Source organism: Haliotis cracherodii, unplaced genomic scaffold (assembly GCF_022045235.1).
Source record: "Haliotis cracherodii isolate W230 unplaced genomic scaffold, xgHalCrac1.p SCAF_16, whole genome shotgun sequence".
Classification (NCBI taxonomy): Eukaryota; Metazoa; Mollusca; class Gastropoda; order Lepetellida; family Haliotidae; genus Haliotis; species Haliotis cracherodii.
The window spans coordinates 25,368,271-25,394,489 of NW_027266271.1; the positions used below are offsets into that span (position 1 = coordinate 25,368,271).

Here is a 26,219-nt window from a genome sequence, read left to right on the forward strand (position 1 = left end):
GCTGCCCACCTGCCCATTCAAAACTTCTTTTCATACACTCATGTTCTGTGATCTTGGCACAAGGTAGCCCATTCAAATCAAATACCATGACAGTTTGGGTTTTTTTAAAATGAGGAAAATGTTTTAACGATCAAATTTTGTGAAAAAGAACTTTTCAAGCTTTTGCTGAATATTTTCAAACTAAATGGCTCTTACGTGAAGTGACATTATCAAATGTGTGTCGTGCACCTTGGCTGACAGTTAGCTCCCTGTATATGTTGCCCGGTATTGTGAGGGGCTGCTGCATGACTTTTTGATTGTGTGAAGTGTTGCATATGCCGTGTCACAATTTGTGAATGTGTAAACTGAGATATTACATCTGCGTGCGGTGTGATGAATTACATGTATTCTGTGATGATAACACCCAGGATTGCAGGAGTCAGCACAATGCCCTCACTCAACCAATGAAATGATACCAAACAAATTGCATTAGAAAGCCATTGCTGTGATTGGGCAGATACATGCATTTGGTTAATTGCACTAGAATCTGATGTCAGGGAGTTAACAGACGTGTTTGTCTTCACGGCTCATCACCTCTGTTTTGTCTATATCCAAATGGCGCCTTGGTCTGCACTGGTCTCTTGCAGAGATGACTTTATCTCACGCTCCTCTGTAAGATCTATCAAGACATTCATGTATTAATGTCATCTTCAAGAAAAACAAAACATGTTAACATATTTTTTGTATTACAAATGTGCCAAGATGCATAAATATATAATATTGATATCAAAATGTTTGATTTTGACATGTTAAAGCCCTAAAGCCCTAAAGATACCTTTTAAAATGTTAAATTCAAACCAAAATACAATTAGAAAAAAAATTGCAAATGAGAATGTGTCCATGTGTATTATATATGTTTTTCCAAATTCAGCACAGATGTAAACTTATTACAACACACAAAATTGGTATTCCATTGTCTTTAAAAAATCGCACCTTAAAAAATGTGACTTATGTAAATAGCCAGAAGAGTTAATATAAACATCATAATGCTTATGATGAAGGTACACGTTGATCATGTGTTGCTCACATTATCAATCACTGGTTTGTCTGGTCCACGTCTGATTATACAGCAGGTTGATCTGATATAGCTGTTATACACCAGCATAACCATCAACTCACTTTACACCATGTGAAAGTTCATACACTATTATAGTAAGATATGCATATATTATACTTAAAGTACTGCACAAGGACTGGAAAATATGTAAAAAAAATTAAACCAAAATCTGTATAGGTTATAAAAAAGCAAGTCTTGCTGGGTCTATACCACAATCAGCATTGGAAATTGTTTTTAGAGTAGAGCATTGTTTAATAAAAGATTTCATAGACTGTTAGTCTGTAATGTCCACTTCATATGTGGTCAAAAATATATAGGTCTATTAACACATCTCTTTGAAATAGAGCTATAGCATTCTCTTTTCATTGCATGCATTGATGAATAACAATTTGTACTGTCATTCAGTAGTTGTACATTATGTCACATACCCCATAACGTTTAGTTAACTATTGTATAATATACCGGATTCAACGTAATAAGCACCCAGGGCGCTCTCAAAATTAGAAATAGGCGGCTCTTATTAGAATAGTATTTTGGTGGAAAAAAACAGAGTTGAAAGTTAAATGTCGCGGTTTATGCTGACAGCCTGAAATGTTTATATACGACAGATATATTTTTCCAGAATTTAATTGCCCATAATTAATGGTGCTTATAACACACAAGTGCATATTATACACGAAAAAATAAGTCTTATGTACATTGATCAATCGGAAGGGGTGCTAATTGGGATTGTTCACTAGCCAATATATTAACAAATATCACCGTGGGCGCTTATTAGATCGGGGCGCTTATTACGTCGAATACGGTACATACATATTTATTGCGGAACTAAAAAAGGTTTACTCTGGTTGATACACATACATCTATAAACTTTACGGTCTCCTTCTAAGTCGTTCAAGAGATTATACATATATTATTCCCACTTTTTACACTATCTATGGTATATACATCTTAAGACACCCCTATATTCCTACCATCCCTATTCAATGTACATTTAATGGTGTATAATAAGTTACAGTCGGGATGAGGTATTTGATGATATCACTGAGATGATAGTTTATGGATGTGACACTGGAAGGAAGATGAAACTGATAGGCTTGTCCTACTGTGTGAGAGAGCATCTCTCTGTCAGGTACTGGCATTTGCAGGGGCTAAGGCTTTGAATGGATCCAGGGACGGCAAAGAAGTTTGTTAACAACACCTATGAAGAACTTTGAAGTTATGAAATATTGCAGCACAGATAGATATACTCCGGTACACCAGAGTTCACTGACACGACTTCTTTTCATGGAGGTCTGGTCTCACTTATACCTTTACTTCGAATTAAATCATTCAAGCTTTACGGTCTTATATGTTTCATCTTTTGTACTGTTTTTTGCATCGACTACTTTCGTCTTGTAGTTTTATTGCCAAGAAATTTCTATATTCTGGTTTTATTACTTTGATAGCAATCTTTCTGTGCTTTGTTATGTTGTAATGGTTGCTGTGTTGGCTTGAAACTGTTGTCATAAACAAATGTTGATGTGTGGATAGGGATCCCAGCAAGAGGTGCGATGTAATTAGGAATATATCTATATTATGTCCTATTTAAAAGCGGTAAAGTGGGTTTGTGAGAGTGGCCTTTAATGTTCATTGTCAAATATGAATGAGTGAGTGAGTGCCTTTACACTGCTTTTAGCAATAGTCCAGCAATATAATGGCAAAGGACATAAGAAATGGGCTTCACACATTGTACCCGTATTGGGGAAACAAACCCAAATCTTCGCCATGATGAGCGAATGCTTTAACCTCTAGCCTACCCAACTGCCCCTCAAATAGAAATGAGTTAATATATAACATCAGTTTCATTGTTATTATATCAATAGATGTCAGTGAATGCATCGTCTTCTGTGTTGCCCCCTAAAGCAGTTGAGCTATCCATCATCATATTATGGAATATTTTTGTGCTAATGCAAAGAAAATTATACACGTCAATTAGTTTATGATTAAGAGGATGCATGTCATAGGCCACACCTTTAAATCTGATTATCAAACGTACCCCATTAAAACCTCTTTGAAATATGATGAGAGTAATTTCAGAACTTTACTCCTAAATGGGACTCGTTTTTTGCAGTAAACTTGAATATATTGCCATGGAAACGAAGTGTATGACCTTGTTCAAAACTTAACTAGGGCTTTATCCTTGCAATTTTCTCAGAATTTCTGGATGGCATTTAATTATGGCCTTTAACGAGGCCACATCTATCAAGATGACATGAGATGACAAAGAAATCATGTGACTCATTGTGAACTTCACACCTCTTTATGACAGGGTATGGAGTTTGTAACACCTCGGTGGCTATGGAGAAAAGCTGTTCAGTATATTGCTGATGCTATCGCAGTATTTCCACCTCACAGGGAATGTTGCAAAGATGGAGAAGATTTTTTCCAACTTATCACAGTGGTGAAGCGTATGAATTATAGCATCAATAGAATAAGAGAGTGGATTCTATTTCAGGTCTCTTGTTTCGTAGGACATGTATCAATATTGATCAGTCATACGGCTAATATATACTTACAGTTAACAAACAGACATTGCATTAGTAAATTTACATATAAAGATTCAGATGCAATGAAATATCTGTAACTCTGTAATATCTGTAACTGGGAACTTGGAAACATATTGTCTTTTTATTGTCTTTATACCACCGATAAAAAAAACCCAGCTATTTTTAATTCTTTTACTTCAAAAGTTTTACTGAAACATTTGTGCGACGTATAATTTGAAAACTACTGCATGGATTCTTTTCAAATTTAGGGAACAGTTTCCATACTAATAGAAGAGGTGCCTTGCAAAGTTGGATTTTGATATGTGAAAAGAATATGATTTTATTCATTTTTCGAACCTAGAATATTGTTTTACTTCAACATTTGTGCGACCTATAACCTTAAACTACTTCATGGATTCCTTTCCAATTGGGGGTACAGTTTCTGTACCAATAGGAAAGGTGCAGTTTGATTTCGATAAGCAGATTTTCTGAGAAATATTGCTTTTTTTCTTGTTTCGAGCCAAAGTCGGGGATATTATTTGGCCCTGCTTTCTTTTAGTCTTGTTCTTTTGAGATTGGTATTCCGCCAATGAGGATTTTGCCTTGGCAATTTTGTTAAATGGCCTCGTGCACTTCTTGCATTAATTGAAATTACATCCAGTGAATGAGGTATGAGGCCACTGTAAAATAACTATTAGATTTTCATCCCGACCTGCCACATAATGTTATTGTCCCTAAGTACCTACAGATGGAGACAATCTTTCTTTCTTCACGTGATGAAGTACATGTTATACGTAATTCTGCCAAACATCGATCGCCTTATATATTTTATAGCGCTCTCCATATTTTCAACCCAAATTAGCATCAGACATTTGAGAAAAGAAACTGCATTTGAACAAATTCATGGAGCCCATTGCTCATTATATGAATCACTGGAATGTTTGACCTGTACTCGATTGTTTACAGGCCACTGTCATATAGCTGGAATATCGTTGAATGCTGCATTAGACAAAAAACAAACAAATAAACAAAACAAATGCTGTAGCTTCACCAGAGTAAACATATTTAAGAAAATATATATTTAGAAATATTTCCAACTGCCTTTAAGTATCTGCCATGATATTTTGTACAGTGATTGATGTCAAAGTCAGAGATTTTTCATAATACATGCTTATGAGATAAACAATGAGTACTGTCTCCAGTGAGTGTTTGATACCGCTGGAGGGAATATTGTCCACATCACTGCAGTTTAGATATGTAGAGATGGGTAGAATGTGTTCCACTGTCACCTTCTCCTTCACCATCAGGTCAATAACCTGCTTCTACGCTGTTTCTTCAAAACTGATGTTCCATTTTCAACTGTATGCTTTTATTTTGTTATCTCAGACTGAAGTTGATTAATAAAGTCTGCTGGCACCCTCTGGTACACATCACGTATCCCACTGATCTGTGTTAGTTTATCTCAATACTCTCATGGTCCAAGGGTAGATTATCTCATAATAGATTGGTTACCTCAAAACAGAATATGATTGATTATGATTTAATTGTCAAGAAGATTGAAAATCTTTTAAGACAGAAATTTAAATTTAAATGATGATATTCATTGGCTCTTCGACATCCTTTTTTTCTGGAAGATACATAGTACTGTATTGTATATTTTTAAAAAGTTGATTATGATCTGATCCAATAGTACAATGAAACCACTTGTAATCTTTGAGTAGTTACTTTATCCCTGCAGCTCTCATAATAATAAGGGGGGCACGGGTCGCCCAGTCGTCTAAGACGCCGCGATTCGCTGTGCAGAGTTGCGTCCCTTGGGCACGCCAGAAACCTATGATTGTGGGTTCGAATCCCGGTTCGCCCCGATTATGTTTCTAGGTTTGTCAGCATCATACCCGTGCTCGTGGGTTTCACCGAAGTGGTAAACGTCTGAGACTTGCATCACTTCGGGCTTTCCTCCCACATTAAGCTGACATGCCGTGATATAACTGGAAAACTGTTAAAAGCGGCGTTAAACCAAACTTACTCACTCACAATAATAAGAGCCCCCACTGTGTATTGACACTGATGGAATCAGTGATAATTTATATTTATGAAGTAAGCTATTCATTATCTTGGATTAACTATTGCAATGATATTTTGTAATATTCCTTTGATATCTTCTTCCTGAACATTTTACATATAAACTGCTGACCAAAGTAAAGTATATACCCATGTTTGCAGGCTAAAAATGAAACGAACAAGAAATGGTTTTTCAAAGGTGATGTATTTCATACGGGTAAAATAGATTTGTTTTCGACCTTATGTTTGTAGTGTTTCATTGACTGTTTTCAGCCCAGTAACATTTGTAAAGATTTGTTCAAATCCAATTTTCAAGTGTATACCTTTTTTTGCCTGGCAGTTTATATTATTATTTTATTTAAAGATATTTAGGAATTAAATGACATATTAAGATTAATAAAACTCTATTTGAAAGATGTGATCTTTTCACGATTTCACCTAATTGTTCAAGTCACAAGTTAAAAAAGATAGCGGAAAGTGAAAGCAGTTACAGACGTACCTGGGATGGTGGGGTAGTCAAGTGGTTTAACCGTTCGTTTGCCATGCCGAAAGCCTGGGGTTGATTCCCAACATGGGCACAGCATTTCTGGTGTTCCCTGCCATGATATTGCCTGAATCTTGTCACAAGCAGTGTAAACTCTCACTCACTCACTCACTCACTCACTCACTCACTCACTCACTCACTCACTCACTCACTCACTCACTCACTCACTCACTCACTCACTCACTCACTCACTCAGGCTCCAGTTAGTAGTGCATATCATCAACTCAGAGGATGTTCATAAGTTTTTGAACAGTGCTTATTTCTCAAGATATTAGCTAAGGTGACATTCCCGAAACATGTGCTTGATTTATTGGAATGACAAGGATTTCAAATTTATGTCAGTCATGATTAGCTTTCTTATGTAATTTATTTTTGACAAGATTGGTTAAATTCTCTTCATCGGCACACATGAACGTAATTACTTGAGTGTACTGAGATCGGTGTGCAGTCAGCTCTCATCTCATACATCAGAGGCTTTGACATTTTGTGGCAAAATAAAGTCGCAGTTTTGGCAGCTCCCAAATGTATTTCCTATGGAGGTTCAGTTGGTGAAGTCGAGTGCAGTGGGGAAACACGTGTTTGAGAGTGATGGCTGAAAAAACTTGGCGAAGCCAGGGCTACACAATAAATGCATGGAAGGGTGGGTTGGGGAACTTGGCGTGAGATAGGTCCTTGGCCTGCATCATCCCTGTGGAATATATGTCCAGTCTAGATTGTGAAAAAACATCTCATCTCATCAGCTCTAATCAGCATCAAGAAAAAAGTCATTTGGAGGAGAGAAGTGGATTGTTTAATAAAGATTTTCCAGACTTTATGTTAGTCTAGATAGGTCTGAGTTGGATGATATAATGAGTGCCGGGGCAACAGAATAAATTCATGGAACATTGGGTAGGGAAACTTGATGTGGGATAAGTCCGAGTTTCTAGATGTCCCAGAGTGATTGTAGGTAGTTGGTAGATAGTGGGGTTACTTTGTGTGAACAAGTTGTTAGTGGTCACTATCCCAATTTATTGCTTGAAGTGGTTATATGATATAGTGTGGAATATAAGTATTATTCTCTAGGTGATGTAGGGACTATAGGCAGTGGCATCTTGGGCTGGAACAGTACTGAGTATATAATTTCACTAGATAAAGTTTTTGCTTTGTGTTCTTTTGTCAGTTGACTTGTTTATATATTTCTTTCCTGCCCTAGATTTTCATCTAAGCTGGTTCCTCTCCAGATTTATGTCCTCCATACAAATTGTACACTGAAATAGGAAACTATCTCCATACACTGCTAGGTCTTGGAAGGGAAGATAATGACTTCATGGCTGCTTTAAAGATGTCTCAGTTGTTTTGAAAATATATTTTTGTTTTAAATACAAGCATTTAAGAATCAAGAATCAAGAATTTTGATTGTACAGAACACCCTTGTAGGGCAGGGTAGAAACTATCTACATTTGGGAATAAATATAACTATAGACATGAGAGGTAGATATACATAATGAACATTATATAGAGAGATATGACATATTATTTTCTTTCATAGTGTATAAACATTTATATACATGTATATCATGAGGTGGCTGGCAGCGTACACTTTAATAATGTAGATACTATATTGATAAGGCACAATAGTTGAAGTAAAGATTTAAGGTCATAATCTAGATGAGGTTAAGATAGGTTCTTTTAATATAAACATGTCAGAGATAATATGTGAAACATATTTTGCTTTTTCAGGGCAGGGGTTTAGGATACCTGCAAAGATTTTACTATCATTTTGGCAGTTTAATAAATCTAGTGTTCAAATAAGTAACTGTCTTTCGTAACGATAATTTGGACAGTACAAAAGGAAGTGTTTTTTGTCTTCTATCTTGTTTAAGTTACATAATTTACCTATTCTCTGGTCGACAGGCGTGTTAGTACTAGTGTATCTGCCTCTTTCATTCTCCAGATTATGGCAACTGAGTCTTAGTTTAGTTAAAGCTAATCTATGATCTTTACATTTTTCAGCTGTAACATATTTCTTAAGTTCAAATTTATCTTTAACAAGTCCTAGATGCCTACATTTGTGGGAGCTATCAGTGATTATGTGGTCACTTTCAATGAGAAATATATTTCTAAATTTTGTTTGAAGAGCTTCATAGAATTTTGAGCAAGGGGCATTTTCACTGTTGGATTTGGGAAGTAGGTGTGAGATCAGATATTTATGTGAAAGTGTAAAAGTTCAGATGGGGGAAAGAGTTATCAGATATTTTGGAGAGCCTTCTTGTTCATGTTGTTTTGAAATTGAAATTCCCAGGACAGTCTACTTAACCTAAAGCTTTTTCATATGATGTCTCTTTTCCTCTGAGACTTTTTGTGAGCCATTTTGTTGATATTGTTATTGAAATGACAATTGACAGGCCAATAACTTGGGCGAGGTGCTCCTTATATCCTCGCTCGTACCTCATCAGGGGGAATCATGGATAAGGAAGAAATTTAGTTGTTTACTTGTTTTTCAAGTCTGCTTGTAGTGTTCACCGAAATAAGAACAATATCTTTTCAAGTAATATCATCTATCAAAGGGATGTGTCTTCCATACATACCATATATGTGTGTACAAACAGTATTGTTTGTTTGATATGTTTTAACAAGAGTCAAACAGTTTAACCTACATGTTAACTGTGAGTAATGCCCAATTCTGTGTTAACGACTTGAGAATAGGAAAAACAGGAAACCAAAATGTCTAAAATTGTGTAAAATGGCTGAAACGGTGGAAGCAGTCTATCATGGAGGAATATCTCCTGGCACATCAACGACATTAAGTTCCAGTGTTATCAGTAAATCATCTCAACACTTGAGATAGGTTTTGCAATAAACAAGTTATATTGCACCTGTATATTTGACAAATTGATTTCCCAGTCTATCAAAGTCTATATATTCCTGTCATTTTCATCTTTGGGGTTTCACCGACTCCGTTGTGGACGATAAACACCTCTAAACCTACCGTATACATGTCCACACTTTCCGCATATGCTGTTGTGTTTTTCCTATAAACTGCCTCCAGATAATTCTCCCAATATTACATCCGAGCGATATGTTAAGAGTTTGATTTCGGTAATATTTATTTTTCTCATCAGCCAAGCATAGCAATCATAGCATAAGGCTTTCCTGGAAAGTAGAAGCATTTGTCAGCCAAACAGCAGGAAAATAAACATATGAATACTCTAAGAAGTCTTCAGGCAGTCAGTGAACCACAAGTGTATCATCTTACATACCTAAACAGTTTGTGCCTTACTAGGCTTTTAATGGGCTGTTAAATATACAGGAAGTGGGGAAGGGTTGAAATAATGTTCTGGAGTACTGCTGCACAAGTTTCGTGGCACACTGGAGCATGATGGGATAGGGAGGCGGGGCTGTTTGAGGGTTGGGGGGTGTGGGTATTTATTTGCCTTGCAACCAATCATTGAGTGCTGAATGCAGGGGCTACTTCAGACTGATTTGATTACAGAGGTTGAATTTTTGCAGAGCAAATAATTAGTATCAGGAATGGGTTTGGGTGTTTTCTCGGCACGATTTGATCAGAAACAGGGAAGCATGCACAATTTCTGTCAGAATTGCATCTGGTGTTTTCGGTATATGCTTCATGAAAAATGTATTTATAGGAAACTTATTAAGAAAATATAGATGGTTTTTTTTTCCCTCATCATTCTCAGTCAGTTGCCGTTTGGTGCTTGGTCGCCTTGTCGCCTTGGTACTACTATGGTGATAACAAGTCTGATAAATGATGTGAACCAGGTACCATTCCCATGTATGAACCCTGGTTCAGGTTGATGTCCCTTTGTTCATGTGAAGACTCGTAAAAGTCCACGAACGGGATTGGGTGGTCAGGCTTGCTGACTCCGATGATGCATGTCATTGTATCCAAATTGTGAAGATCGATGCTCATGATGTCAATCAGGGGATGGTCTGGTCCAGACTTGCTTATATACAGGCCACCATCATATAGCTGGAATATTGCTGAGTGTGGCTTTAAGCAACAAACAAACAAACATGATGTGAACATGAACATGTCTTTGGATTGCTTAAGCTCATTGCTACTTCTGGCCACTTCACCAGGTGAACAAGTTGTTATCCATTCAAGGCTCATGTTCTTCCGGCTTCTAAATGCTTATGAAAGACTTGTGTATACATACAGTCATCCCTTACTGTGATTATCAGGTTCCTGTTTAATGGAGTCCTGACTAACCAGGTTTCTCAGTCATGAGATACTGGAGTTTGATATGAGATTTATGTCAGAGGCAACAGACAATAAGCTGACTGTCCACTTACAATGTTATTATTCAGTTTTCCCCACCGCCTGCGTCTGTGTCTACCATGTCCATAGGGTTCCTATCAACCTATATGGAGGTCATCTTATGGGAGCATTATGTGAAAATACAGGCCTTGTCCTACTGCTAATGGCAAACTGCCCCAGGAAAATATAGGGTTAGAAAAACAGCCTGAACAAGTTGCAGTCCTCAGCCATCTGGCCATGATTACCTGCTTCAGAACCCAGACAAGTAGGCCAGTAGAGACTGGCTCCAACATTACCACTCTCCTATTGTCTCCAGGGTGAAGTGAACCAGTTGGCATTTGGAATACTGTAGGAATTTCGGGCACTTATTTTTCACCCATCTAGGCTTTCTGAAGGTCTTGTGACAAATTTTAAAGAGGTAAAGATTTTGTTTTTATTATAGAGTATTGAGATGCTTTTCTTTGAAATTATGCGTGTTTATGGCCAGGGAGTGTTTTGAGGACCAGTTTGATGTAACCTGACGACAGGCAGAAGGATTATGTGTCAGATCGGTTAGGAGGAAAGTCCGTTTGGGGAAATTAACATCGGTATTCAGATTGTTAGTCGGTCACATGTCGTTTGAAGGGTTGTGTTGTACTTTAAAGATTCTTTTTTCTAATGCTGATTTATTTCCCAGGTTCATCCATTACAAAAGATTTTCGATTGTTTCATCAGACGCGATCCTACCTCCCACAGTAGGTCTGTGATCGTCATCCGCTACTCAGACACCTCATGGACATTTCCAGTGATCCCCTGTTTTCTCATTATTTGGTGTAAACAGATTCCCTAGCTAGCAAAAAGTGTGAAGTACATTTGTCAATCCTATTAAACCAACGCAGTACTACTGCAGTTAAACATAATCCTTCTGCTTCCAATAGAGATTGATTTGTTCTGGGATGTTTTACAGTGTCCCTGATGCTTGCTTTGCAAGCACATGTGACAATTCGGTGTGAATCATGTAGATTAGGTCAGAAGTATAACTGAGTTATACACAGTTGCAATACAATACAATATATACTCACCTCCAAAAGAAAGGCAAACCATAGAAACATATAGAGAAGTATGTACGTTAAGAAGATATATGTTTCCAATGTGTACCACTTACTGGCAAACTAACAATCAGTCAAGTGTTACCACAGAGTGTCTTTATTCTTATCAGGATATTCACATGATTTACACTTTACACGCGAATCCTGCACAAAACAAATGGTGCATCTCGAGTCATGGATTTATGATGTCACATCTGATGCATTTGTGAGCGTCGGTTCACACAACATAATAGTATGTTCGTTTGTACATCGAACCAATCTTAATATATCTTGAATATGAGTAATTCTTCGTATATAAACCAACATGTATGGTATTTGCGTTTCTTTTGTCGGTGAGTATGTTTATTCACATGAACATAACTTTGCAGTTAGTTATTTTTTACAACTGTGACAAAGATGGACATTATATGTCTAGCTCTGGCCTCGTGCTCCTGATTTGCTATTATTATTATTATCCCCCGCCGCGCGAAAGCGCGAAGCGGGGGATATAGTATTCACGACCGTCCGTACGTCCGTCCGTACGTCCGTCTGTACGTCCCACCTGTTTGTTGCCGCGATATCTCAAGAACTAAACACTGGATTGTCTTCATATTTGGAACTATGGTGTATATACAGACTCCGCAGACACCAGTCGGTTTTGGTAACCTTGACCCCATTTTCAAGGTCACAGCAGGCATATCTGCTTTTGGAGTTGGAAAACGGTGTTGCCGCAATATCTCAAGAACTAATCTCTGGAATGTCTTCATATTTGGAACTATGGTGTATATACAGACTCCGCAGACACCAGTCGGTTTTGGTGACCTTGACCCCATTTTCAAGGTCACAGCAGGCATATCTGCTTTTGGAGTTGGAAAACGGTGTTGCCGCGATATCTCAAGAACTAAACACTGGATTGTCTTCATATTTGGAACTATGGTGTATATACAGACTCCGCAGACACCAGTCGGTTTTGGTGACCTTGATCCCATTTTCAAGGTCACAGCAGACAAATCTGCTTTTAGAGTTGGAAAACGGTGTTGCCGCGATATCTCAAGAACTAAACGCTGGATTGTCTTCATATTTGGAACTATGGTGTATATACAGACTCCGCAGACACCAGTCGGTTTTGGTGACCTTGATCCCATTTTCAAGGTCACAGCAGGCAAATCTGCTTTTGGAGTTAGAAAACAGTGTTGCCGCGATATCTCAAGAACTAATCGCTGGATTGTCTTCATATTTGGAACTATAGTGTATATACAGACACCGCATACACCTGTCAGATTTGGTGACCTTGACCCCATTTTCAAGGTCACAGCAGGCAAATCTGTTTTTGGAGTTGGAAAACGGTGTTGCCACAATATCTCAAGAACTAATTGCTGGATTGTCTTCATATTTGGTACTATGGTGTACAGGCGGGGGATATTTCGTCACTCTGTGACAAATACTTGTTATTATTATTATTATTATTATTATTATTATTATTAATAATAATTTTAAGTTGGGAGGTATCTTCTATGCATAAAACTTGTCAATATATCTAGCCTATATTGGTGAAACAGACTGTGATTTATGATGAAGTAAATGAATCATTTATATGGGTGGTGGCACATGGTCCTGTGTACAGGTCACAAATCTGGTGAAGCTTAGCAACATTGGTCGCGGAGAGTAGGTGGATGGGTGATAGTGTTTAGCAACATTAGTCGCGGAGACTAGGTGCATGGGTGATAGTGTTTAGCAACATTGGTCGCGGAGAGCAGGTGGATGGGTGATAGTGTTCGGCAGCTTGACATTTATGGGGTTTCGGTCCCGCCCCACAAAGAAGCACATGTTGTGTTTCCTGAGGCAATTGACAATCGAAATATGCTACTGGTCACCCAGCAGTTGATGGGTACCCGGTAGAATGAGATGGTAAGGACTGTTAACCTTCTAGCATTTTGGATTGTATAACTCCCAGGGAGCTGAGAATGAAAATCAAGTGCACACTGATCCACCGGGGTAATGATACAGCAATTTGAGCATGCTTTGGGGTGTGATTTGGCATATTACGCATATGCACATGTTATTGTGATGTAAAGTAAAGAGCTGTTTTGCCAGACCCACCAAATCTTTCTAGGCATAATTGTTTATTCCTGTAATTGTTTCAAAATGTGAGTTAATTTGATATACATTAAATACAGGAGCAATTTGCAGTTGTGTAAAGGTTTCTGTTTAAGTACTTCCTTTCAAGAGATTTTGTGCTTTTAGATTTCAGAGAAATGATAAAGCTTAGCGGATAACTGATTGTCCATTAACAATAATTTGATGTTTTCACGTTCTGGAGCTACAGTGTATTAAGATTTCCATTCTGGCAAGAGGTATTTATAGTTGGAGGAAAGTTCATCCGTCTCGGCAAGTACAATTACCGATGACCCACAATCCGCTTCTCCAGACCAGATTGTAGCAGTGGCAGCAGAGGGCCCAGACAAACATTGATTGATCTATAGCTGGTGAAATCCACCATTTTCACAACCATGCATTTGTGTCTACCTGAAATTTGTTGAAACATACTTTCAGTATTGTCAGAAAACAGCAATGGGAAATATTATCTGCATTTCATATGTTAAAAGCAACCCTGTGCATCTGTTGATCCTTTACCAAACAGTTTGTCATTAATAATTATGTTCAATAAATCTGAATAAATAGATTTGAACTTGTTAATTGATATGTACATAAGAAGAAAACAACTAAAACTTATTTTTTTTAATCCAAAAATTAGAACTCCCGGTGAACAAATAGATTTCCAAACGAAACTCATCAGTTCAACTAAACAAGATTGTAAAATGGAACGTCAATGGCTGCAAATACTGAAATTGAGTATATAAGTATTAAGCATTGATAAATTATAAATATGTCTTGATCTTGAAATCGCATCAATGTAAATACTGAAATTGAATATATAAATATTAAGCATTGATAAATTGTAAATATGTCTAGATCTTGAAATTGCATCAATGTAAGATAAAACAGATGTGCTATTTCTGCCGGTGATGTATATCTTCAAGTAGTAATATGTACAATCACTGAAAGCTCATGACTTAGCCTCATGTAAGTCAGGAAGAGAATTCTATTTTTTCAGATCATCATCCTGACATATCCAAGCACATTTAGAAATTGTCCAAATGCTAAAACAATTGTCAATACATCTATCCATTTAGTGAAACTTTATTTCCCTTTTTGACTATGTATTATACAGAACCATAAACTCCCACTACATTTTCTTATGTATATGACCATTTCTGGTGTCAACCATCATGATATTGCTGGAATATTGCTAAGAGCAGCATAAAACCATACTCACTCACTCACTCACTCACTCACTCACTCACTCACTCACTCACTCACTCACTCACTCACTCACTCACTCACTCACATGTATATGAAAAACAGCATCATTGGATATATTATTGCCTAGTAACTATTATCCAATTTTTTTAGTTTGACAGATGTTTAAATTAAATTTGTTCACTGCTGCTCGTTCTCTGAAAACAAATGTACTTTTTGTATGGTATCAATAAGTGCCCTCCACCCCAGCCATGTCAATCGTCTAAGAACCAGGGCACTTATTATGGCAAGTACAGTAATTGTAAGTCATTACTATGATGCACTATGATCGCCACTCTTTTTTAACTGTGTACATGGGATTCGAACCACAGACCTGATCCAAAAACCTTGCCCACATGACTAAAGAGGTAAACCCCATACCCCATCACCAAGCTGACAAGGTATAAGGCTGTCTGTCATCTATGGGATGACTCTGCACTCTGCTACATGTGGATAACTTGATTTAAGGCCCAGGGTAGACTAACATATAGTCTCTGAAATGAACATATCATACAGAAAAAAACAGTTGTTCAGTAAAAAATCTAATAAAAAGGGAGCCCAGTGATTCTCTTCATTTTCAGATACTGCAGTAATCTAGACTTGCCAAACATTATAGACTTGCATGGGCTGTAGTTGATATAAATGTATCAGGGTCTGTAAGACAGACTAGGCCCAGGGTTAAAGAGGTTTTATATCTCATTCTTTAGAATCAAGAAAAATACAAGAAAAATATTTAACTGTATAACCCCATTTTTCGGGAATGAATGTATAAATCAAGTAAAATAAGGCGTGACTGAAGCATGTTTGCCCTTCCAAATATTTAGATATATCAGAAGTAACTACTTTGATTAGTCATGCAAACCTTATTGCTGTGGTTCTAGACACTTGTGTAATGGCCTAGCGAGACACAACAGCCATATAATGGGCCAGGTACAAGCTCCACGGCAATAATGGTTGACCACAAATGAGGGCTTGATGCAGAACTGTTTGTTGCACATCAAGGGACATAACTCTCACGAGGCATTATTTAAGACATTAACATTGACTTAATGGTCTAAACCTGTGTTCTTTGGGACTGTTATTATGAGTGTGGTTGGTGAGATGTTCTTGTCTATGACTGTACTAAACAAACATGATTCACAAATGGATGTAATGTGGGGTGTCTGCTCCAACAAATGCTTGTCAAAGTTTTTTTTCATGATCCCCTATGTGCGTTTCACATATTTTCTATAAACAAACTTTTTCAAATCTTTTAGAATGAAAATGAAAAATCATCCTTAAGATGGGGTTTGTTTCGTCGATGACCTGTAGTAATTCAGGACCTTGACCTATCTCATTACCCTGTGGTTGTCGTCTTCAGATTCAATCAAATTGAAGGTGGAACTGATTAACATATACGTCTGCTATGACATATTGTATATTTGATATGGTTTGTTTGATGTTCACACACCCAATAAGAGCTACAGTAACTGCAACTTGTGAAAAGATTCAAATACAACACTGTCTTTATATTCCTCACATACCGAGATAGTATTCTTTCATTTCTCAGCCATACAGGGGCGCAACCGACAGTCCCTTTAAGTGAGATCTAATTGAAAGTGACATGCATAATCACCAGCAAGAGAACACCCAAAGTAATAAAGATTTCGCAAGCCTCTGTTGGCAAATTTACCTCAATTCTCTCAAGTACTATTCACAAGCATGCTCTCTGTACAACTTATCTCATTTAATTTGTATAATATTCTCTAACGCCACTTCATTTCATTCACAACAGTGTCATATCAGGAGAGCATACAAAGATGAACTAGAAGTATAGACAGGACCTAGTCGTACGGGCTGTAATCCCACCATGGGTGTTATATGGGGGTGGTATCCTCTCAGTCTATTGACCTTACCCAGCTTATTATCTCTGTGACAAACCTATAGAGTGCTGCTCTGATGTTCCTCAACATGATGCATCTGTGAGCAAAAGAACAGGGTTTGAAAAGTCAGCTACCAACCCTGGGCTGTTCGAGTGTTGACAACACGACCCTATTTGTTTGTGTGAGGTGGGTGGTCCCTCAGCGTAAAATACAACTTATTCTATGTTTGTGATAACTTGTGATTGGTTGAGAGAGCAAGGTTTGCCCACTGATACAGCGAGTTGGATAGATCAGATTCCGTGGCCGTCTGTCAGCTCAGGACAAGGTACAGGCAATTTTCACTTGGGTGGTATAAGCAAGCTCGGCCCCCCAAAAGTTAGCACACCATTCACTCAGTGTGTAACTCCATTGAGTTCTAGCATGTGGATGCACACACACTGTGTGCTTTTCCCTCCTTTTTGTGGAGTTTTCTACTCTTTGTTGTGATTTTTGTGGATTATGTGATCTGTATATTCTGTATGATTATCCAAATGGTGTTTGTAGACCTGAATTTCACGCTTACAACAAGGTTTTTCACCTGAAAGTGAAATGGAAGCTGTGATGGTTTCGGTGTGATTTCTGGATACCGTATTGTTTCTGTGATGTTAGAAGTTGACCGCGATTTCATGGATTGCAGTTTTGCTGCATTTTAGGATTTCTGTGGATAGTGTCTCCTCTTCGCAATGTGAAAAGGGAATGACAGGAGTTGACGGCGGTAAAAGCAAACTCAATCCTGCGGATACGATACAACATTTTGCTGCCTAGTTTTTACTTCTGAAGAAGATTATTGCTTCTGCATGCATATCGGCAGATATATAGCCGTGAATTTACCATAAACACAAATACATAATAGGTTTTGAAGAATTGAGATCTATGTAAGAGCTATCAGTTTGTCTGAAAAATTTGGAGGTTTGAGTGAAACCTCAATTTCATGACTACTTACCACATTCCGACAGTTTGCAGCACAGATGACAAACAGTTAACCAGAACATTATCAGCAATACATCATATATATCATACCTTTAATTCAAGAAAAAACCCAACTGAAGATTTCAAGTGAGAAAAATCCCCATTTTGAAGGAGCAAATGTCCAGTTTATCAGCTCTTGATTACCAATCAGTACAAGTGTGGTGAAATCATCAAGTGTTCCTCTAATTCATCAAGGATACAACTATACTTGGAGTTGGTATACCAACAACACATATACTATCTGCCACTAATTCCGACTGCCTTCCAAGTCTACAAGTGTGACTCAGGCACAAGGACCACCCATAATATCTTACTTTCCTCTCTCACGATGGATTGATCAGGAGTACAATGGATTAATGTCTGACATTCACCTGCCATTAGGTACGTATCGCAAATGTCCCATGCAGCCTTTGCTTCAGACTTGTAATGGAACACAACCTTCTATTATAATACTTCATTGATGGAAAACAGGCCCCTTTCAAGAAAGATTTGTTATGGAAAATGTTGCATCCATTAGGATATTTTTGTCAGTAAATTTCATTTATTCATTACCTTGTGTGTAAAAGTCCTATCGTTACCATATTTTGATTTTCTGTTTGAAGTGGAAAAAGCATTTGTTTAACAATAAATTAAACTAAATATAGACTAAGTAAGTAAAATTGAGATCAACTCAAATTTTAAAATTTAAGTTGTTTTTGGTCTATTAGAAGTGAGTTGTTTGATTAAGTATTTTGAATTATGTATATTTTATCAGGTTTTATAGCTGCCTTGAAGGGTTGAACTGTTATTATCGATTAATATTATCTTGAAGGCAAGCATGTCTACCGTGCAGGATATGAAAATATTGAGGTTTTTTTAAATTTGTTACCTGAAGCAATTCTGAAGTCTTTTTCCCACATACTAAGTAAGACAAAAGTTTTAGAAATCTTTAACATTAAAACCTTGTGACTGAATACGGATATTTCAGATTGTTCTGATAAACAGCTGGGCAAAGAAAGTATTCACCCATGTTTGATGGTGGCTAAAGAAAGTATTCACCCATGTTTGATGGTGGCTAAAGAAAGTATTCACCCATGTTTGATGGTGGCTAAAGAAAGTATTCACCCATGTTTGATGGTGGCTAAAGAAAGTATTCACCCATGTTTGATGGTGGCTAAAGAAAGTATTCACCCATGTTTGATGGTGCCTAAAGAAAGTATTCACCCATGTTTGATGGTGCCTAAAGAAAGTATTCACCCATGTTTGATGGTGCCTAAAGAAAGTATTCACCCATGTTTGATGGTGCCTAAAGAAAGTATACACCCATGTTTGATGGTGCCTAAAGAAAGTATTCACCCATGTTTGATGGTGGCTAAAGAAAGTATTCACCCATGTTTGATGGTGGCTAAAGAAAGTATTCACCCATGTTTGATGGTGCCTAAAGAAAGTATTCACCCATGTTTGATGGTGGCTAAAGAAAGTATACACCCATGTTTGATGGTGGCTAAAGAAACTATACGCCCATGTTTGATGGTGGCTAAAGAAAGTATACACCCATGTTTGATGGTGGCTAAAGAAAGTATTCACCCATGTTTGATGGTGCCTAAAGAAAGTATTCACCCATGTTTGATGGTGCCTAAAGAAAGTATACACCCATGTTTGATGGTGCCTAAAGAAAGTATTCACCCATGTTTGATGGTGGCTAAAGAAAGTATTCACCCATGTTTGATGGTGGCTAAAGAAAGTATTCACCCATGTTTGATGGTGGCTAAAGAAAGTATTCACCCATGTTTGATGGTGCCTAAAGAAAGTATTCACCCATGTTTGATGGTGGCTAAAGAAAGTATACACCCATGTTTGATGGTGGCTAAAGAAAGTATTCACCCATGTTTGATGGTGCCTAAAGAAAGTATTCACCCATGTTTGATGGTGGCTAAAGAAAGTATTCACCCATGTTTGATGGTGCCTAAAGAAAGTATTCACCCATGTTTGATGGTGGCTAAAGAAAGTATACACCCATGTTTGATGGTGGCTAAAGAAAGTATACACCCATGTTTGATGGTGCCTAAAGAAAGTATTCACCCATGTTTGATGGTGGCTAAAGAAAGTATTCACCCATGTTTGATGGTGGCTAAAGAAAGTATTCACCCATGTTTGATGGTGGCTAAAGAAAGTATTCACCCATGTTTGATGGTGGCTAAAGAAAGTATTCACCCATGTTTGATGGTGCCTAAAGAAAGTATTCACCCATGTTTGATGGTGGCTAAAGAAAGTATACACCCATGTTTGATGGTGGCTAAAGAAAGTATTCACCCATGTTTGATGGTGCCTAAAGAAAGTATTCACCCATGTTTGATGGTGGCTAAAGAAAGTATTCACCCATGTTTGATGGTGCCTAAAGAAAGTATTCACCCATGTTTGATGGTGGCTAAAGAAAGTATTCACCCATGTTTGATGGTGGCTAAAGAAAGTATACACCCATGTTTGATGGTGGCTAAAGAAAGTATTCACCCATGTTTGATGGTGGCTAAAAATGAAGCAAACAAGAAATGGGTATTCGATGAGTATCATAGTTTCTTCAGCCTAGTATAATTTGTAATGTTTTGGTCAAATCCCATTTCCAAATGTGAACTTTCTTTCTTTTGTAGAAACCAGTTATCAGTGTAATGTTGACCATATTAGCATCATGCTCCAACTGTAATGTGTATGCTCATAATTTGTGTATAATATCCTCCTTTCCTCCATGCTTGTTATGCTTCATGGTTATTGGTAAGAGGGCATCCGTAAAAGAGACTTAAGTGTCAGTTTATCACCAGATCAAATCTTAACAAGTCTATTTATTGCAACATTTAAATCTCAAAATTGGAGTAAATTTTTCTGATTTGAGAGATATTGTAAAAGAAACAGCGTTATGATGGTGAGAACATGCAGGCAAATTTTGATCACATGCAAAGGATTTTTCCTTGGTTAATTTCTTTGGATTCCGTTGTCATCACTAATTTTCAGTGATCCATTCATATCATTTTCTCCTCTATTTTGCCTTTCATTCCCAACGATAAACAAGATTGATAATTCTCTGGCAATGACGCTATATGTTTACATGAGAGGCAAAGCTGTAACTGCAAAATGTAACACAACTTTACCTTTGCTGTTTCTTCATTTATTATTTGCCTTTAAATGTCCACAAGTACTTTACCTGAAATCTTAATAAATTCATAAGATTTAATAAAATTGTCTTATTAAGGAAATGAAGCCACAAAAATCGGTTAATACGCCAAGCCAAAATGTTTTGATCTGAATAAATATATTATCTTAATTATCAAACATTTCAAACTCGCATTGAAATACTTCTTGACTAGTAAAAGACACACATGGAAAAGAGACATACTCATTTTATCCCTTTTCGTGAACACCTGGTGTCATCACTGATCAACAATCCATTCATATAATTTATACTACTATTTTGCCTTTGACACCCAATGGAATCTGTTTGGTCGGATAATCAAAAATGGTTATACGCTGACATTTTATATTTTTTACCTAGTGACTGTTTTCATACAAAAAAATATATTTTAAAAAAAGGAAAAGTGGAAAATAATCAGTTATTAAAAATCAATATCATCAAGACAAAAGCATGTTTCAGCTAATTCCCGGACAAGTAAATTGAAAAGTCAATATAACTACAGGCATGACCTGGGTTTTAAGCAGGGAGCATGTATCTATGAACATGCAATGCTCATAATTGCAGCAATGTTTTGGCCGAGTCTGGCATGCACATGGGTACCGACATCAACGTGGGTGTTCCACATAATCTTTTGTTTGTGTCGTTAATGCTCACTTATGCTCCGTTCAGTGGCACTTATTGCATTAATGCCTATCACAGGCTTGTTAACATGTGATAAGATAACTAAGAAGCCATTGGATATATACAACATCATCACCTTGTCTTGGTTCTACTGACTACCTGGAGGAGATAATTGACTGCAAAACCAAACATTGTAATAAAGAAATTCCACCTGGACAGCTACCTATGTTAATGCTATGATTGAAGCATGTGTGCAAAATGTGAATCGGGGTGACAGTCAAGGCTATGGTATTACAGATGATCTGAAACAAAACTCTTCAATCATTATGAGTATTACATGGCATTTGATGGGGTGTAATGTTAAATATCAGTTCCTTGATAATTTTGGAGGGTGTTGTAATATTTAATATTATTCCCACAGACTAAATTATAAAAAAACATGTTCCTCAAGACACTTTGTAAAAGTGACAACAGTTGGGACTTTAGATGAGTTTGTGTTCATCAATATTTGAAACAATACTTAAAACATATTGGTATGGTATCTTGCTTTTGTAAGATAAAATAACATAAGATAAGATAAGTTCTATTTATCGCAAAATACATATCTCCCTCGGGAATTACAAGAATTCTGACTCTCGTTTTGTAAAATCAGTATGACACACATACTCGTATAATAATTTCTATTATGATATCTTGCTTTTGTAGTGTTCTTGTGAGTTGTAAAATCAGTATGTCACACATACTCGTATAATAATTTCTATTAAGATATCTTGCTTTTGTAGTGTTTTTGTGAGTTGTAAAATCAGTATGACACACATACTTGTATAATAACTTCTATTATGATATCTTGCTTTTGTAGTGTTCTTGTGAGTTGTGTAACATAATCAGACAGAATAGCATAGTGAAATGTGGGGATTGACAATGATATCATCAGGAGGTAGGTTATTTGGTAGACATTTTTCTTTATGTGGAGCTGTACCGATGTTTGAAACATTATCGGACGTGCTTTGGGAGACATGATGGATCCCCTTGAGGTTTTGGAAACACCAACTACTTGAATGTCTAGCCAATAGTGCTATTAGTCCACTGTAAAATAGATTACCGAGATTCCAAATTTTTTTTTGAACACATTTGTGCCACTAAGATGTAATGTAAAGAAGATGTCACTTACTGTTGGGCAGGTAGGACTGATAGTATTATACCTGCTGTCAATGTTACCAGTGCTGCTGCCATTTGAAAGTTATAGTGTTTAGTGTGACAGACACGACCTTTAGTCCGAGACTTGTGACTATAGTTTTGTGATGTACCATGGTCAGAAATTTTCGGTGGATTAGTTGGACATGACCAGTGGCGTCTACCCTGGTTAACAAGATGTTTGACAGCATTATTTTACCCAGACAAGAAGTAAGGTTACAATGGTGCCACAAGATGCAAGACTTTCCTATAACACTCATGACACCATTATTGGGCAATAAGAATGGGTCTTTAGCAACCCATGCTTGCCATAAAATCTGACTATCCTTGTCATAAGAGGCAAGCAACAGGATCAGGTGGTCAGGCTTGCAGAATTGGTAGATGCATGTCATCCTAATTGCGTAGATAAATGCTCATAATGGCAGTCACTGGATTGTCTGGATTTACAGAGTGCCATCATCTTGCTGGAATAATGCTGAGTGCAGCGTTAATCAACAAACAACAAGGGCAATAGACTAACATTTAGTCTCTGAAATCTTATATTACACAATATCCTTCTTGACTCTAAAAATAAAAAAAATTCCCTATGCTGATTTCAGAATAGAGCTAGCTTGAGCTGGCTAGACTTGCTTTTGTATGCATTTCTAGATTATTATTTTTTCATAAAATAAATATATTCCACGGTCATGGTGCAGGACTACAAGGGCAATGATGAACAAGGTTAAAATTGGTACCATCAGAAAGGAAAACAGTAGGAGTTTACAAGTAGACATAGTTTGACAACAAGGTTACCAATACAAGAACTGGCAACATATTTGGACATTAGTGGTATGAGTGGTGTGAACAAGATTATAGTTTTTCATTCAGCACTGACAAAGGTGACTTACAATGCCATGAAACCTGATGAGTGACAAGAATTGGGCCACTGGTGCCATCAGAGAAAAGCCTGTGATATTCATCAAGCACTTCTGACTAACATGTTGTATCTGTGGACATGATTACCACTGCCGCCATTATGTATGCTTCTGACACCAACAGTGTGAGACACTAAGTAGGACATTTACACGTGTACCAGGGTTTGTCGTCATGAGTACATTCAGAACCTATTTTCTTCACATGAAACAAATAACTCAACAGAGAGATTCGAGTGGGAACGGAAATGGCATACATTTTGTCTTTAACAAACTATTTCTCAAACAATTTCTCTTTAAAAAGGTATATACAGATCTAAAAGTAGAAACTGATATCCTTTTTTATGATTTCTTTGAAAGACACAATCACGATTTTAACAGTTTGTGAGCCGAAAATGCATTTTGGTTATAACAACATGTACAAGACGTTTTAAAATAGCAAAAATTATTTTCCTGAAAAGATTTTGCTCTTCTGCAAGATGGTTTCTCTTTTAGCAGAGGCATTGTGTTGACACCATGTTTACGATGAAATGGTGAAAAAGAAAACATCTAAATCCATCCTTGTTATTTAGTCGTTGTTCATTTTCCCAAACAGACTTGTAATCTAAGACTGACCGTCTGTCTTCAGTTGAGATAATATCTTCCAGAAAACTAGTGATAGCATCTGTGAGAACAATGACTTGGTTGTTTCTGAAACTTAGATAACATAATCTAACTTGCTCTTCAGTTGTCTGACATCAATCAGCATTAACTACCTGCAGTTGTGGGTGGAATCAACAGCAATAATATTGTTCCAAAACAAACATTTCAGATATATCGGAATTTATAAACTAGTTCGATGGCCTTCATCTCATCTCTTCCACAACTTCAAAAATGTGGTGTCAGATTGATCAAGATGCATTCTGAGGTAGTATTCAGTTACTGTACAGCTGTGTTGGAGAAGGCTTTGTTGGGCCAAAAAATGTGTCTCCTATTTCAGCTCAAACCGAAGGGTAGGTAGGTCAGTTTTATAACATTTTCTTTTTTTGAAATACAGCACTTTGTGGTACATCAGCAAAAGCCTGCTTTGAAATGAAGATGATGACCGGTTTACCTATACTGAAGCACAATTAATTTACACTGTAGGCGGGGCACGGGTGGCCCAGTCATCTAAGGCGCCGCCATTTGCTGTGCAGAGTTGCGTCCCTTGGGCATGCCAGAAACCTCTGATTGTGGGTTCGAATCCCGATTCGCCCTGATTATGTTTTTAGGTTTGTCAGCACCATACCCGTGCTTGTGGGTTTCACCAAAGTGGTAAACATCTGAGACCTGCATCACTTCGGGCTTTCCTACCACATGAAGCTGATACGCTGTGATATAACTGGAATACTGTTAAAAGCGGCGTTAATCCTCACTCACTCAACACTGTAGGCATAAAATGTGGACAATACCGGTATGGGGATAAAAACTATATATTGTTTGGGTAAATATTGAGTGAGTATGGCGTTTGTGACACTTATAGCGACATTGCAGCCATATATCACAGGGATAGAGGACACCAGATCTCTGTTTTCTTCATGACTAAACAATGCTTACCTACTGGGCTACCCCTTTGGGTAATAAGTAGTGTAGCTCTATGTATAAATAAGTAGCACTGCCAATAGTATAAGTGTTGTTATGGCACATGTACAAGTCTCTGATGTCAGAGCCAAGCACAGATGTCACTAATGGATGCTACATGTGACCTACAGTACATATTAGTGTTTAGCCTCTACCATGTGGTTGGCATCTGGTACCATGACATCAAGTACAGAGAGTTCTAGTTTGTCAGGTGTAGCATTGGCGTATGTTGTTAGCAAGTAGGTAGCACCTCTTGAATGGTACCACAGATATTGCATCGTATGAAGAAGTTCTTGGTGGTGTCTTCATCGGACCTTCTCTAGACCATGCAAGGCTTGTCAAATAATGCCCTTCTTTCCTGTGTCCCCCATGGAACAGTGTAGATCCCTCAGTCAGTTCATGTACCCCATTTCTCAGACCATGTCATATTTCAACACAGGCTGGAAAGTATAACTTATCTTGGCCTTCCACTTATCTTTGCTTAAGCTACATATTTTTTATTTCATGGGCCCGCCGTGCCTACTGAAAAGCAGCCGGTCTAAGAAATAACTTAAACATAATTTTTTATATTATTATTATTATGTCTCCTGCTAGTAATAAAGACCCTCTTTTACAATATATACTTTTATTAATAATTTCCATGTCTACATCACTATCAGTGATTCAAGAGGCCACCTGCAGTTTTAACTCCACGGCAGAATGACTTTCAAAAAAATAAATAATTGACATTGAAAAGCTGGAATAAATCTGTGAAACAATCAAATAAGTGGCTTTAGGTGGGGCAGACAGGATTTGAGTTATTTGAGACTATACTTTGAGATTTGAATATACTAATCCCCTAGACTACTTAGTGAGCTCAAAAATTTTCCCATAAGAATCCCAGGTACCTATTTTATATCATAATTGAAAACAGGACTACCCTCGTATATATAGGGCTAACTTACAAT

At 37.3% G+C, this 26,219-nt stretch overlaps 1 protein-coding gene across 4 annotated transcripts in view; it reads left to right on the forward strand.

Moving 5' to 3' along the window:
• LOC139463997 (zinc finger protein GLI4-like) overlaps positions 1-26,219 on the forward strand; it is a 142,911-nt gene that overhangs the window by 70,289 nt on the left and 46,403 nt on the right. Inside the window, exon 1 of one of the 4 annotated variants that reach the window (XM_071245487.1) lies at positions 17,179-18,165. The exons of the other annotated variants lie outside the window; for them this stretch is intronic. Within the exon in view, the coding sequence (XP_071101588.1) occupies positions 18,141-18,165 (25 nt within the window). The 5' untranslated portion in view covers positions 17,179-18,140. Of the gene's footprint in view, positions 1-17,178; positions 18,166-26,219 lie in introns of those variants that run through there. 4 annotated transcript variants of the gene reach the window in all.